Source organism: Crassostrea angulata, chromosome 10 (assembly GCF_025612915.1).
Source record: "Crassostrea angulata isolate pt1a10 chromosome 10, ASM2561291v2, whole genome shotgun sequence".
In the NCBI taxonomy this organism is placed as follows: Eukaryota; Metazoa; Mollusca; class Bivalvia; order Ostreida; family Ostreidae; genus Magallana; species Magallana angulata.
In genome coordinates this window covers 42916522-42933262 of record NC_069120.1, presented here as the reverse complement: position 1 = coordinate 42933262, position 16741 = coordinate 42916522, and the positions used below count along the sequence as shown (strand labels likewise).

General features: G+C 33.1%; 2 protein-coding genes across 6 annotated transcripts; both read left to right on the top strand.

Annotated features, from left to right (window-relative positions):
• The first annotated feature begins 1168 nt into the window (after positions 1-1168).
• Positions 1169-5658, top strand: LOC128166549 (geminin-like). Of its 2 annotated transcripts, none has more exons than XM_052831796.1 (7): positions 1169-1268; positions 2634-2726; positions 3380-3560; positions 4036-4118; positions 4376-4465; positions 4973-5153; positions 5296-5658. In XM_052831796.1, exons 1-7 carry the CDS (start codon positions 1185-1187, stop codon positions 5298-5300), a joined length of 717 nt encoding a protein of 238 aa, XP_052687756.1. In that variant the 5' UTR covers positions 1169-1184; the 3' UTR covers positions 5301-5658. The 2 variants fall into 2 exon arrangements, with proteins under 2 accessions (XP_052687756.1, XP_052687755.1); XM_052831795.1 differs by having other exon boundaries at positions 5259-5658.
• Positions 5659-6715: 1057 nt separating this feature from the next.
• LOC128164798 (kelch-like protein 21) lies at positions 6716-13986 on the top strand. 4 transcript variants are annotated; one of them, XM_052828797.1, is made up of 2 exons: positions 6716-6809; positions 11237-13986. In XM_052828797.1, the coding sequence occupies exon 2, from the start codon at positions 11311-11313 to the stop codon at positions 13021-13023; it is 1713 nt and encodes a 570-aa protein (XP_052684757.1). In that variant the 5' UTR covers positions 6716-6809; positions 11237-11310; the 3' UTR covers positions 13024-13986. The 4 variants fall into 4 exon arrangements, with proteins under 4 accessions (XP_052684757.1, XP_052684759.1, XP_052684760.1 ...); XM_052828799.1 differs by lacking the exon at positions 6716-6809 and adding an exon at positions 6870-9517; XM_052828800.1 differs by lacking the exon at positions 6716-6809 and adding an exon at positions 9935-10926.
• Positions 13987-16741: the final 2755 nt, after the last annotated feature.

Here is a 16741-nt window from a genome sequence, read left to right as displayed (position 1 = left end):
AAAAAGAGTATTTTTTTTTAGACAATTTAAAGTGTGACACAGATAAATCAATTTTTGTTTCTTCTAAACTTAAAAACTAGTAAAAGTAATGTGACTGCTAAGTTATTATTACATTGTCATGACTAGAACTGAATTTGTGAAAGTAATATAATAGTCATTTCATGTGTTAAAAAAGCTTTTATGTTAATAAACATGCAAACTAAATTTGTGTATGTTATGTTTTATAATTCTGTCCTGAATTCTTACGTAGTGAATTTCATTATTTTACAAAGTCAAGGAGAGAAAAAATTATTGTGCATTTTGTCATATGTTTAAGTGGGAGAGAGTACACTCTTTTGAATTTGAGATGTGGGCTTTTTGGATGGTTGAGAGGTAGGATTTGATGCTATTAGTAGTTATAATTTGTAAGGAAAAAGGGTAGGGATGTTATTGTTTTCTATTTCAGTTTAAAGTATATAATGCATGTTTTATGTGAAAATAATTATATCGAGTAAATGAACTAGCATTATAACTTCTATATTAAAAGTTATATGCATGGGTAAGAAAAGAAAAAAAAATGAAATGTGATCTAATTTCTAAAATTTATAATCCAGATTCAATATTTCTCTAGAAGTGACAGATTCACTTCAAGGTATATTAGATCTAAAGAATAGATTTGAAGTATCAAGAAATATTTTGGAAGTTCCATTTGGTTACATTGCTTTTGTGTAGTTCAACCAAAGTAAATTGAGGTGTGTCTTTGTGTGGTCAATTACGGTAACTCATAGTTGATCAATCACCAGAGGAAAATAACATTTTTCTTGCTACAAATGCTCAATAAATTCTAATTTCTGAATTTTTTTCCTTTCAATCTAGAGTAATCAAAACACAAGATGCAAACATATTTGATGTCAAATGACAATGTTAAAAATAATGGTGGCTAAGGCCAGTAAGCAGCTGGTAAGGGACATAACTTTTACACAAGATACTTTTAAAATTACATGACTAACATGAGTGTAGATTCAATTATTTACTCTAATCATTAAACTTATGCTGTCGATGTATGAACGTTTTCATAAATTTACATGTTATATTAAAGCAAAGATCTTAAAATCCCTTGAGCACTGTGGTCCATAGGCATTTCAACTGAATGTATGTACGACTTATCAATTTTGATCACGTGATTCTTTCCCGGGGATTTCAAGATGGAGATAGGCCGTGGTTTTGAAGCTCAAGAAAATAGAAGCCTTTTCCAGACAATTCACAAAGGGAAAATGAACAAGGAAGCAGTATGTAATATTCATTATATATATATTAAATTGCTGAGATGATTTGAATTCATTTATTCCACTACAAGCACTTCGTAATGAAGTGTCTAAATGTTGTAAACAAAAGGCAACGCATAGCAAAGCAACGAGCTATGTACTCTGTACTTACGGCTAAATATAACGTTAAGCCAAATAGTTTTATACCTTCGATGTAGGTAATAATGTCTTTCACCTAGAGCTACAATAAAAGTAGTGCTTTTGAGGCAAAAATAAAACAGGACTAGATTTTTTTAACAATGGTCACCATGGATTTTATCTATAGAAATTTTATTTTTCAATGTTTAATGAATACGAAGAAAATTCAATGTCCATGCCGAAAGGGCCATTGAACTTTCTAAATACAGCATTAACCCAAATCATTTTGTTTGGGTCTAAACTATCTGGCAATCAATTATTTTGATTGTCCAACCTATTTAACACAATTTAGTACATACTGTGGAAGCATGAAGCAGAAATATTCGTTGAGGATTTAATCTAGTTATTTTCATTGGCAGTATAAATCAACGAATTTAAATCCATGACTAATTTTTAACCCAAGTATTAATGAATACAAGAGATAATGAAATGACGAAATTAAATGCCAACAAAATTGTATTTGCTGTACAAACAACGAAATTTGGACCCAACGAAAATATGTGCTTTTTCAGTAAATATATATACCATTGCCGCACGTTTTTCCCTATCATGTGTTTACCATAGCCACTTAGAGTTATTCTCTTTTTAGAAGTGGGCAGGCATGCCTGTCCACTCCCCAAAAGAGAATAACTAAGAGTCTGTCCTAAGATATTTTTGCCGCACATTTCTCAAATTAATTATTCTATATTTGCAAATACCTTTGGGTTTAAACAATGTTCATTTCATAGTAATTTTATTATGAAAAATTTCCAAGATTTCTTCAAAACGCCTCCTCTAGCGTTTCAATACACAACTAAAAAGGAAAAGTCAGGGATTTTCCATTGCTAAAGAGATGAATGTACCCGGATGATAATGTTGAAAAATTGTATGAGGCATTCTGAGTGACTTCCAAATGGAGGAAAAATGACAACATTTCCCATTATAAATATCCCTGAAATAGCTTTTCGTTCTTGTGAATTTTTCCGAGTGAAAAATGATAATTTGTCAATGAACATATCCTAGATATTTTCCCTTTTTAAAATAGATTTAAGTTGCAATTCTTCACAGGTAAGTGTATTTCTATTAAAAATCGTCCCAATATGCTTCATAAATATCTTGGGACTGACTATAGAAAACATAATTATATTTTTGTTTTAGATATGATCATGTGGAATAAAACCCAACTTTATTTTTATTTACTTCTATTTTCAGGAAAAATCCCAAGGAAACAGAAAGATCTTCCAGACTCTTCAGTGTTCTGCTCAAGATCCACAAAAACTTGCTGGACAAGCTCCTGTCTCAAAGGTTAGCAGTGCCTGAGGCTGGTATATGCACATTCAGTATATGAACGGTTATGTTCTTTACTGAAAATGAAGGTCAAATGATTCATAAGTTTACGGTAATTTTTAATAGGGTTGTTTCATAGGAAATATTCAGTTGTTAAAATGATGAAAATCATATGGCGGGTGAACTGCTGCCAAAAGGGCACTCCTATTGTATGGATAACTCTTCATACAGTTTTCAAGATAGGAAGTTTTTTGTTTTGCAGATCCATAGTACATATATTAAAGATGTGCATATTACTTGAATTTTGATTTATGTTAAATGATGCTAAAAATACCAGCTGTTGAACTTAGTAATTTATTTATATTTATTTTTTGCAAAATAATGCACAAGTTCCCCATTTCTTTAAATAGGAAGTGTTTTCAATTTAGGGTTGACACAGTTCCCACAAAAGAAAACCCTGTTTGTTGTCACATTGACAGCTTTTCTCTTGTTTATGATTTTTCATTTATTTAAGGATTAGTGCTTAATTTGATTTACAAACACAAAAAAATGATTGTTATTATCACGAGATATACAATAGACATTACTGATGCACCTTCCATGAAAACAATTTCATAATCAGGCTGGATTTCATTGTAATTTTGTTAACTTTTATAATTATTTATTTACAGAAACCTATTTCAAAGCTGGTGCCATCAAAGGAACCTTTGTCTAAACATGTATATAAAGATCCAAAAATTGTCAAAACATTTGATCACAAAGCTGTGCAGACCGAGAGGAACAAACGCCTGGGAAGTCAAAGCTTGTTAAGTGAGGACATAGATCAGGAGGCGTATGACCTGATGGTTAGCGGTAAGATATTCATCATTACATGCTTTCTGTAATCAATTACTGTAAACATATTACATTTGGCTATGTATTCTATTTAACGTTTTTGGCGGTAAACAGCGTCTGCTAAATTAATTAAATGTCAAATATGTAAGTAGATAAAAAGTTACATTTAGAAATGCGCTAAATCAAATCTACGCTAAATTGTTCAAAAATCATATTCCGCCAAATATCGTACATGCTAAATATAATATGTTTACGGTAGGTAAAATACCTAGCCTGTTGAAAATATAAAAATATTGGATTTGCCAAAAATCTTATTTGAAAAACCAGTATGAACTTTATAAGCTCAATAAAATCATTTGTTGTGAAAAAATCTCATGGCATCATTTTTAACATCAACATTTTAAGGAGGCTGTTTTACAGTATAGCCTTTTCATTTGATATGCTTTTGTTGACTGTACAAAATCATGTATGTGAAATGCTGTTTCTTGTACAGAGGAAGTTCCAGAATCATATTGGAAAGAACTGGCTGAGCAGAGAAGAATGGCATTAAATGATTCTCTTCATGAGAATGAAATGGTAGGTTAATAAAGTTTTATACTTTCAGAAAATGGATATATTTTGTAGAGTAAGTATCTGTAGTTTTGAATTTCAAATTAAGTTGATGGTCAACTGTAATGAACACGTATAACCAATACCATCCATTCATGATAGAAAGAATGTGATAAAGACTTGATAAAAAAATTCAAAGAATCAATGAAAGAAATGTCATTCTAGATGGCCTTAGTACATGCATCATATATGAAATAAATTGAAGCTCTTTTATTTTTCAATAGTTACATAAAGAAGTGGAAGAGCTACGAGAGGAAAATTCTAAATTATCTGAGATGGCAGAGAAGGCAGACTATTTTGCTGATGTAATTCAGGTAAAAAACCACAATGCAAACATTCATAATGATGACTATACATTGAACATGAAAGAGACTACTATACACTGCTGTACAGGTTAATGCAAAATCTTATCTCTCTTTCTCATGTACATGTATAGAAGTCTCTTTCATGTTCACCTTTAACATGAATAATATTATAGGCCTTTACATTGAAATACTTTGAGCAGTTAAGAGGTTTATGACTTATTTAGGGGTTGTAGGGGAAGTGGTGATAGAAATGAAATATTTCATACAGTATCTTTTATGAGTTGACTTGTGTTCAGCATTATGATACAACATCCATTGTAGTTTGAAGCATTAGTTAAAAATGAAATATATTTAAACAAGTTTATTTTTTGCTAATAGAATTTTATCAGCAAGGGGTATTTCAATTAGACGGGAGGCAATTCCAAACAAACAATATCTTTATTTTGGTCTCATATGAGATCATTCAGATCAATTAGCTTACAAAGGATTAGATCAATTTATTACTTTTTCGTCTAGACAATGATTGGTGGCGAAGAAGAACAGGAGAAAAATGAAAAACCTGATGAAGAACAAGAAAACCAAGAACTGGATGAAGAGCAGCCATCATCTGGTAAAGAAAAGGATACCCCCTCCTCAGGTGAAGAACAATGTCTGTCAGAATCTGATGAATCAGAAACACCGGAAGCGCAAACAAAGGGTATGTATATTTCTGTAGGTTTTAAGATTTAAAGATCTTTGCATACTTTATATAAATTTTTTTTTATTAATATTTATAAGTTAATGCTTTTTTTTTTTACATTAGATGTTAATAAGTAGAGATACCTATACTTTAACATCAGAGTGAATTTGAGGGAGTCCAAAATTCTTAAGAAGTGAAATACTTCACAACACTGCGCGAGGTATTGGCATCCTTCCCTAGAAGGAGACAGAGAAAACCGATGATGGATGTCATCTATAAGTTTCAGTCAGTGATTGCCATAGGATGTGAAGTGTACTTAATTTGAATCACCACAGATATTGTTATAAAATCTTTTGCATTTGTAGCAAGTAGTTTTAGTGTTAGTACTGGTATGTGAAATGAACTTCATAAAAAACTGTCTTTCAACTTGATTATGATTTTATGTGCATTTAATTTTTTTATGATTTTTTTTAATTTGTATGTTGTAATAGTTTTACTAGAATAAACATTCTTTGACATTTTTTGTTGCCTTTGTTTATTTTTTATAAGAAGAAAAGTTAAATCCATATTTTCCAAAAGTCTTTTCCCTTGACATAGCTGCAGGTTTGTAGCTCCCGCTTGAAAAATTTGGATGGACAACGAGGTTGTCCATCTGGACCGGGTTGCTCTAAACACTGGTTAACTTTAACCACTGGTTAACTTAACCAGTGGTTAAAGTTAGTATCCACTGGGAATGACTCCTCAGGGTGGGGCGGCATAACTCTGGTTCTATAAGATCTGTTATGAATCTTACCGATTCCATAGAAAACCGATACCTTTCTTATTCCGCCTCGTCAAAATTATGACTAAAATGTCTGTAAACTCGCTGTTTCTTGTGTCGTCTGCCAAAATTTAGGTCAAACAACAACCTAGCAGCCATGTTTAACCACTGGTTATAAGACTTAACCCAGCTTTGTAGAATGGTTAACTTTAGCCAAAAGTTAACCACTGGTTAAGCAATTTAGCCAGTGGTTAACTTTTGAGCAACGTAGTTTAACCACTGGTCAAAATTTAACCACTGGATAATGGATTTAACCAGTGGTTAAAGTTAACCAGTGTTTTGAGCAACCCGGTCCTGAATTTTTTCAGGCCAGAGGCTACAGACCTGCAGCTACCCTTAACAAAGCTTGGCTTACATCATCTGAAAGAGTCATACAATTCTGGCTAAAGCCTTTGTAACTTAAGTTTTGTATTAATATATCCATAATTAAAATTAAACCTCTATTACATTATATGTCAAACTTGTATAGCGTATTGTAGAGTAGCAGTTTAACAAAGTAGGATCTTAATTGTCATTTTACTTTTTTGATAAACACCACATAAGGCACATTCCAATATTTTCAGTTTTCACTTTTATTTAATATAATGAATGTTAAATCTATTGATGATTGGGTTAAAAAAAAATTTCAAAATTAAGCAAATAGTTTTCTATATAGATGTGTCATTGAAGATGTATATATAATATTTTTTCTAATCAGATATATGCGACATAAAACATAGCGTTAAAGAAATCCGTTTTTGTCCGAAGAGTACATCTTGAGTTGCTTCCCTTAACCAAAACTGACGTAAGAAATCGTACTAAAAACCTGTCACAACGAAAACATGGATGAAGAAATACAAAGAGAGTCGCACCAGGTAATATTGTTTCTTTAGAACGTACAGGAATTCGTTTAATAGGCCGCAAGTATGTATTATACATAATTTCCACGACAAAACTCTGCGTAAATATTACGGTAGTTCGAATTTCCTTCAATTAGGGTACTTAATAAAAAGTATTTTCTGTTTCAACGTATTCCTTTGCCGTTGCTTTCTACAAAAGCTAAATTCTTATGTGTATTGATGAGTTTTATCATTTAAAACGAGCATCCTCCTTATGATTATGATGGTTACAGATTAATCTTTTCGTCACAAAGTTTATTTACGCCCTTACCAGGTGGTTACTAAATCTTGTGTCCTACATTGTCCCGAGACACAGTTAAAGTAATCTGACTGTGTCTCTTGACCGGCCTCACTTTGTCATTGTCTCAACTCAAACCATTGTCTCAACTCAAACCAAAATGAAAAAATTTGGGTTATTATTATTTTCTTCAAGAAGCATATAGACTGGACCTGTGGATGAAGGCGATATGTATGTCTACATTTTTTAAAAGAAGATAGGTCCATAATTGTTTTACCTTGTAGAATAAAGCAAAGATAAAAAGCATGTTTGAAGCTGAAAATCACAATCAAAATAGACATAATGGCATGTTTTCTTTATGATTTAGGCCTAGGTACATTAATGTTAATATGCTTTTACATTATCACCAGTGACATCTTGTAATAATGTTGATTTATTTTTTACGTGTTGATATATATTGATCTTGGTGACTAATGCTTAAATGGGAATCTGCAAAATTTTTCTGAGACTCAAATCTTCGTGGCAATATGAACGGAACAGTCTGGAAATTATGAAGCATTGATAAAATTAACACACAAATAAAAATGATTTAGGCTCTCTTATATGTGTGTTAAAACAAATAGGTTTAAATTTGTTAACCAAGAACACAAAAATTTAATTTAGGTAAATGATTTTAGGAATAGTCCTGACATAAAACCTGTAATGGGATTCTGAGTTGCACACTTGGTCACAGAAATAATAGGTGCTGTATAGTTCTGTTTGATTTTACCTCTTGGAAATTTACATTTGCATTTAAACTCAAAGATGATAGTTTCCTAACCAAAAGTTTGCTATTATTTTGTTTTATGTATAATTGCATATGATTTTGCATGGATGTTTGGTGGGATTCAACCGTCCAGTTATTGAGTACCTTAATTCTTTTTGATTTGCTAATAAAACCTCTTGATATAAAGGGTCCTCTAAACACCTGGGAAAAGTTCTGCGTATGTACGATTCTGAACTTCTAAACTGCTTAAGGATATAGATTTCACACATGTGTTCAACTTGAAAATGATACACAAAAATCAATTCAGGGGGGAAAAATCAATTTTTTAAATTGTACTTCTAAACATAAAAATAAAAGTGGGACCTGCAGTTGGTAGAATAAGCTACACCCATTGCACCAAAGAGATAGACAACCAATTTTGGCAATATAATCAGTTTCACAATGCGTTCAAATTGCCATGTTGTGGAAGTAGAAGTCACAATTAAGGTGTCAAAGATCCTAAAGTTTATAGACTGTCAAAATTAGAAGGTCTGTGCTATATTGTATGAAATTGATGCTGTTTCAACTAAAATATACAGCCTTGGATAAAGGCAACAAGTGCAGTTGCTGCAATGAATTCATACCTATTAGTCTTTGACTGTACAATTAACCATAATTAGACCCGGCCTTTACCAGATTGGAGTTTGACGTGTACTGCTTAAAGGTTAAGTTCATGTTAAAATGGCTCTTCTATGCTTTGGAGGCTGATGTTTAAGAATTTAATAGACCAGAGGGATAAAGGCACAGGAACTTGTTTCTATGATAAAGTATTGGTATATATTATAAATATAACAGTTGTAAATATCATACTATGTGGTTAAGTTTATTGCAGAAACAATTGCTTGTGAAATTATCGGGGTAAAATAAATAAATTAGTAACTAAATAAATAAATATTTGGGTACATGTACTATATAAGAACAAAGTATAAAAGGGCATCTTCTAAGTTGTTGAATTAAAATATTGTACAGTAAATATTCAATTTGGCTGAAACATTAGAACCCAAAATCTCTGCCACTGAGATAATGAAAAATTGTGTCACTTATTCAAAGCAGACATAATTTTAGAGTAAACTGTGCACATTGAAATTTGAGAAGTGAGTAATTGCTACTCTGTGTTTTGTTCGGGATGTTATGTTTGCATGGACGCATCAGAGTTTCATGTTTCAGACAAATCACTACAAAGGGGCTTATCATGTATATCTTGCATGCCAGTTAGAGGTTTAAGTAGAGTGACTTTATTGTTTATTGATCTAAATTTCAGTCATTAAATTCTGTTCATATAAGAAAGGATATCTGTAAATTGCAGTGCATTTCTATGCCTGTGAGATCAGCAATTTGAAACATTTTTGACTTTTGTTTTCTTTGTTTTTCCATACATCAATGGCTCAATGCTCTCTTTATTATGACTTTTAACTACCTGATCAAAAGCAATACATACTTAAATGGTAAAAGACTTTTAAGGTTAATTCCAAAGTTATAGAATAAAAAAATTCAAGGCCAACATTTAAGGAGTGAAGGACCCTGGCATAGTTGCACATACATGATTTTCTGAGATTTATTTATCTGGAACCATTCTGTGAAGTTGTTTTTACAGTAGGCATTAAAGGACATTGTATTGGGCAGATGTTTTAATGAGTATAGGTAATATTTATTGATTTTTTTTCTACAGTAAGAATATTACAAGATTTTTGACTTACATAAATCAGATTAGTACTTATTACTTACAAGTGCCTAGGAAAAAGATCATGGTTACATTTGATCCTTTACAACTTTGTTTGGCATATTATACAAAACTGGAATGAGAGGATGTTTGTAACAGAACTAATATTGCAGGTTAAAAGTAAGAAGTTCTACTCTTGAATAGAGCATTCTGATAGGTTGAAAATATGCTTTGTCATTAATAGTCATCCTGAGTTTCTTTGCATGTATGTTGCATCTAAAGGCGTTTAAATACATGTATTACTATGAGGAACGTAAACAGTAAATCTTTAACTTAATTCCAACTCTCAACCCCCCCCCCCCCCCAAAAAAAATAGTGGGAGAATGGGGGTTTAGGTTGTATGGATTGAAGTTAAAAAAAAATTGACTTAATGGTGTCTGTACCTAACTGTTAGTATATTCTGCATTAGGTTGAGTGTATAATTCATTTCGTGATACATTCCGATAGAACTTATTGATTTAGAAGATTTGGATGCTGCGCAGTACCTTAGTTGTCTGGTACCCGAGATATATAGTTATAAAAACAATTTTTTAAGATACAATATTCAAAGGATTAAGTTTTTTATCATCCTCTTTGTTTCATGTATATATATTTTGTAACATGCAGTGTGTAAGAAAATTTAAGATCTGCTGTTGCAGTATTCCTTTTGATCTTTATTAAAGCAGAAATTTCTACAGTTTTTATTACAAGGAGACTAATGTATACCACAGTTATGTAACTTATATAGTTTGCTCTTTCCCCCTTAACAAAATAGACATTAGAATAGGGTGTACCAAAATAAATGCTTGAAATTTTTTCGTATTGTAATAGAAATAGCTATTTTGAACAAAATCATGCAGACTATGACTGCTATATATTACCTTAAATGATATTGTACTTCTGTGGTTGTCAGAATGGGTCGAATTATGTGTCATTTTTTCGTATTATTATCACATTTAACATCAGAAATAGGAGAGAATGAGTCCCATTAAATAGGTGATGATTGTGTTTTCTATTGATTTTGATGACGAACCTTTCATTACGACGTATGTTTCACTTTTTTCACTCCTTCTTTGGCACAGCTTCAATCTGACTATTAGGTGCTAATTTCAGATGTAATGATGTATAGGCTGCCAGTATTAAAGATTAATCCATTACTTCAGCTTTCTTCCATTGTACTGTTGAAACTGAGCAACACCGAGGCAGATTTTTTTTTTATTAATTAATACTTTGTGTTGAAGGCTCTTGCCTGATTTAACCCTCACAAACAACTCTTGTTTGCAGTGTATACATTTGACTAAATCTGCAATTTGAGGACCTGATTATTGTGAATTCAAGGGAATTAGATATGGTCAGTGAGTTTTCTCGGTTAAGCTTCCTTACATGTAAAGTTCAGGAGCATTTTATTTGGTTACTTGTTTAGCATTGCACAGGTAATGTATTAAGTTTTAAGGTACAAATTAAACTGTGCTTTGTAGACACTGTTTGCAAAAGACTACTGTAATTGGCCGTGTTAATATTATGTGTTACAGCACAGAATACACCTGGTTGGTTGGATTATGTCATGGATATTTGAGAAGTTATTATGAGGTTTATATTTCATCTTTAAGAGGAAGGAATGCTCATTCTCAGACCTAATTTAATATTTCTTGTATTTTCAGATGAGAGCTGTTGAGGCAGGTCTACAGCCAGAGATGTCATATTGAGGAAGAGACTTCCCTACCACAGTTTTAAAATGGGGACTCCCAACAAGGAAAGATGTTTTCTAAAAAGTGTCCAATATGCTCCTGATCTCTTGAAACAGCTAAACAATCTGAGACAGGAGAAAGTTTTTACTGATGCCACCTTGTGTGTTCAACATGAAGAGATTTACTGTCATCGCATCATTCTGGCAGCCAGCAGCCCTTATTTTCGTGCCATGTTTTCCCACAACCTGCGAGAAGGGCGAGATTTCAGGGTATCCTTTCAGGAAGTTTCCCCGTGGACCATGAAGCGAATCATTGATTATGTCTACACGGGAAATCTGGAAATAACAACAGAAAACGCTCAAGAGTTGCTGTCTGCAGGAAGCTTGTTTGAGTTTCCAGCTATTGTGGCAGCATGCTGTGATTTCCTTAAACAACAGCTCCATATCAGTAACTGTTTAGGGATAGAAGAATTTGCCATGATCCATTCATGTAAAAAATTGCAGGATGAGGCGCACAAGTTTGTTCTAGAGAACTTCAGCAGTGTAGTTGAATGTGACGAATTTTTGCACTTGAGTCTAAACCGCCTTAAAGATTACATTGCAAGTGACTGGATTGAGGTGCAAGTGGAGGACACCGTGTACGAAGCCGTCATGAAGTGGATAAACTATGACATTGATGAAAGACGCAGTGATCTGTTGGAACTTTTAGAAGAAGTAAGACTTCCCGTTGTAGATTTGAACAAACTTGCCGCCATCGAGCATGATTCTCTCGTTAAAAGCATGCCAGATTGTCTGAAGCTAGTTTTAGAAGCAAAGGAGCAGCATGCCTCGATCCATGATCAGCATGGGCGCAGAAGACGCAGCATGCAAAACTGCCAGGTCCATCCTCGTCCGTCCACAGTGGCCACAGAAAAACTGGTCGTTATCGGGGGTCAAGGGACAAGGTCGGTGGAGATGTATGACCCCCAAAAGGAGAAGTGGTCAGACCTTCCTGTCTTTCCCAAGTCTGCCACCTCTTATAGTGTGTGTGCTGTATCCAACTCGATTGTTGTTACGGGTGGAATTTTTGAGAACCGTATCATATCAGATGTTTGGAAATTTGACAGTGTCAAAAGGATTTGGATAGAAATGCCACCACTGCTTAAGCCAAGAGCTCGACATTCGTCAGGAGTGCTGCAAGACAGACTCTTTGTGCTTGGTGGGATTACTTATGAAACAACCTCCTCCATCATTGATTTAGACACCATTGAGAGTTATGATTCTAAAATCAAGGCATGGACGGTTGTCGGAAATTCTCCCTTTCCAAGAAGTCTCTCCCAGGTCGTCTCACACAATGAAATGCTGATGGAAGTGGGGGGACTCCAAGGAGGGGTGAAAGTGAACACCATTGACAGTTACACACTGAGTGAAAACGGGAAGATGAAGTCAACAGGGGAACAATTCATATTACCAGAAGCCATACAACTTGCTCAAATAGTTGTGATCAATGGGATATTTTACATCATTTGGGAGGACTCGAAGAAGATGATTGCCTTGAATCCTCAAAAGCGTACATTCCAAACACTAGCAGACTTGCATTACTCCCACAAGTACAGTGGAGCCACTGTCCTAGGGGAAAAGATATACGTGACTGGGGGGTTAGTGGATTCTCGGCCCATCAATGTGGTGGAATGCTACGACCCTAGTACCGATACCTGGACCATCGAAAACACAATGAAGGAAACGCGTGCCTTCCATGGCTGTGTCACCATTCAACTGTGATCTGGACATTGTACAAAAATGAAGTTGTGATTGAATTTCTCACTCATGAATTTGCATATCTTTGTCATTTGACATATCTTTTGTAACAATTATTTAATTTAGGTTGGCATTAACAGAAAGTGCATCCTGAAAAAAAATCATTTATCTCCTTGTTCATTGCAAACAAGTGCTATATATCATACATACTTTTTTTAATGTGTGATCCAGGTTGCTTTCTTTTCAATTAAATGTGCCATGAATATCATCAGATTTTGCTATGTATAATTTTTTTTGCCCTGAAGCCAATTACATGTACTTAATGTGTTAATAATTTAATTTTCCAGCATTGAATTAATTAGATCAAATGCTTACTGGTTTATTAGGATGAAAGTTAGGTGTAATAATTATGCAGGAGTGATGTTAATTAGGATAAATGATAATTGCAATAACAACAATTAACCCACCATACATATATACATTTTGCCAAAAAATATTGCTAGTCTTGTATATGATGATATAATGTATCAATGCCATACAATTTTATGGGTGCAGGTATGGGGGAAGGGATCAAATGTATTGGATAATTATCACAGTGTCAATTATTTATGAATTTTTGTCACAAGATTTGTTTTAAATTTTATCACTATCTCAAAGCTTTGTTAGTGTTCGGCCTAGATTTTCAGGTATGCCTAAAGGAAGACATCTTCACTTGGTATAACAGATACTGTTTTAAAAATACTGATATGTATTCCAAATATAATTTATTTTGTTCATAATCATAAAGTTCTTGCACAAAGATCAGAACATTTGGCATGGATTGGCACATGGGGAACAAACACAAGTTAACTTTCTGTAACTTTTTTTGAACTTTTTGTATCCAGTTCCATACATGTATTGCGTTTTAATTTCTTTAACAAAGTTAAGTCCACAGTGGTAGACCAATAATCATTATTGTCATTACAAAATAAATATATTTCAATTATAGATGACCTTTTGCAATAAGTTGCTTCTAAACTAACATGTAATTGCCATGGTTTTATTTACTGTAATTCAAATCCTGACATTTTCTGTTAATACATGTACCGAACAAACCAGTGTGTCTCTAAAGATGCTGGGGCATGTATTTTCAAAATCTTTTGTAAAATAAAAAAGAATTTGAATCAAAATGATTGACTATGACATGAGAATTTAAACTTCCAGTTTTTGAAATTTCCTTTTCGCTTTTGTCTTTCTGAGAGGCTTCTTGAAAAAACGTAGTTTAATTGGGGGCCATTTTGGTCAATAAAATAAAGTGCCAACAGTAACACCTTGATTCATCACCTATGTCAAAACAACATTCAAATTTGCTAAAATATTGGTCTACACAAAACTTGGCTATGGAAAACATGCTTAGACAAACTCAGGCCTAGTGTGGAGCATCCTTACAACATCCGGTCTCGAGTCCACTCGTGGCCATGGCCACAGACTCAGCACTCCTGACGTTGTGAGGATGAGTGTAGAGTTAGGTCCATTCCCCTTTATATTTAGATAATTATAAACCGATTGGATATAACAAATTATGTTCATAGCAAATCAAAATTATTGTTTGTCCTTTGCTAGAAGTCTGTTTTACCGTAGATGAATGTAGTTGTCTATAATTCTTTACATCTAACAATTTTGTAAATGTTTGTATAATGTATTAGATTTCTAGATCATTTACATCACATGATGGCGCTATTGTGAATTGGTGCTGGCATTACAGTATTGCAAGTACTTTAAATACTTTAATGATTTGTTTTATATTAAATTACTATAACTAGATAACTAATGAGCTTCAAAAGTCGTGTGCTAAAAGCACCAAGTTAATGAGTTCAGTCATCAAAAAGTTCAATCTGATTAAAATCAAATCCTTGATCTGCTCCTTGTTTTTCTATTGTGGAGAAAAACGAGCGGATTGAGGATCCGATTTAAATCACATTGCAAAAGGTATACCTATAGAGATATAAAACTTGCTATTGTACATTTATATAATTCTTCAATTTCATAACACTATGCAGTATAAACTACTTATTAATTAAATTTACTGCACAAAGGAATGACAGAAAATTCTGTTTCAATGAACATGAAAGAATATCCTCCTGCACTTCATCAAGGGAGATAAATTGTATAAGTTTACGGTATATTATTTTGCTTTTGATATATTTATTCTAAATGCAGATGAAATGATTTTATAATAGTAAAAATGTTTTTTTAAGTTTGAAGTTGGTGGGATGCAATTTTAAGCCTTTATTCTCAGTCAATGTTTAAGCAGTTTGTATGGCCGCCAAAAAAAAATGCTTTACATGTAAATGTAATTAAATTTGACATACTATGTATCGTGGATGTTGAGCTCACCTTAATTATGTCTAATGCAACTTAATATGTTTATATTTAAACTAATCCAAATTAATATAGAGCAGGCTTTATTTTGCCACAGCCGTGCTTGCTTGGTATGGATATTGAAAGACATGTACATGGATGTTGCCTTCAGATTTTACATTGGATTTACCAATGTTTTATCAAGGGGACCAGGTGAATGATTTGGAATCAAACTATGCTGCTACATGTATATATAAAGCTCCTTTTACCCATATTAATTGCTTGACATGCATCTATAAGATTTATACAACCAGTTATAGACTGAATTTGGAATAATTATTAAGGAATATGGTCAATGACATATTAACTGTTTTGGGAAACAATTGTTGGCAAAGATGAAATTACTTGAAAATGACTGTTCTGTTGTATCTTATTAACACATGCAAAAAAGTTGTATGCTGCAGTTTCTTTATTTGCTTTGCATTAATCATATAGACCACTACTGTAAAAGTGATATTTCTAGAAACGTGTAAAATCAGGCCACCACCACATTAGACCACTACTGTAAAAGTGATATTTCTAGAAACGTGTAAAATCAGGCCACCACTACAATTATGGTTTAAAAATCAAAACTTAAAGAGTGGTAAATCATGCATTCGCATATTTAATATTGTTTGACGATGGAAAAAGTGTATGCTTAATCACCAGCATAAATAACCACTTTTACAGTAATTACATCTTAAGTTTACAACAAAGCTTGTATGAGGTGTTTGTAATACATTGTACCTCAGATTTACAGAGAACCAATTTTATATGTGTACATGTAATAGGTATTTGGTGGGAGTTTGTTGACTTTGTAGACATTTCCAAGGTGAGCTTTACATTGATATCTTTGATAACGCTGTGAAAGGTATCCTCAGGAAAGCATTAAATGATGCATTTAGACATATTTGTTGTTGTTTTATTTCATGTACTGTACTACTGTATACAAGAAAATATTCTCTCATTCAGTCTTCTGACTTGAAACTTATACTCATGTCCCTGATTGTTCCATATAGTCATATGCTAGGTTTTCTACTGAAAGAGTCAAACAAATGTAGGTCACAGTGACCCCTTTTTGGATCGCGACACACATTCCATTCAAACTGCATCAGTGGACCAAGTTTAATGGAGCTTTAGTGAAAGAAAAATGAAAGATAAAATCTGGACACATTTTGATTATGAAAAGCCATAAAATTCAAGTATGAGGTCACAGAGACTTATTTTTGTGGCATTTAAGTCTTTCCCAAAGTTTCATAACCCAGACATGGAAAGCTAAAAAACAAAATGGGTGGGCAGGAGAGTCCAAACTCTGATTTGACTCAATAAAACATAGATCTGCAATAAAGATCTGCTGAGGAAC

Excerpts from the sequence above, each read along its gene's own strand:
- LOC128166549 (XM_052831795.1), top strand. The coding sequence starts at position 1,185 with ATGGAGATAGGCCGTGGTTTTGAAGCTCAAGAAAATAGAAGCCTTTTC. Across the intron at positions 3,561-4,035 it reads GTATGACCTGATGGTTAGCG|AGGAAGTTCCAGAATCATAT; the intron begins GTAAGATATTCA and ends TTTCTTGTACAG. Across the intron at positions 4,466-4,972 it reads ATTTTGCTGATGTAATTCAG|ACAATGATTGGTGGCGAAGA; the intron begins GTAAAAAACCAC and ends TTTTTCGTCTAG.
- LOC128164798 (XM_052828797.1), top strand. The coding sequence starts at position 11,311 with ATGGGGACTCCCAACAAGGAAAGATGTTTTCTAAAAAGTGTCCAATAT.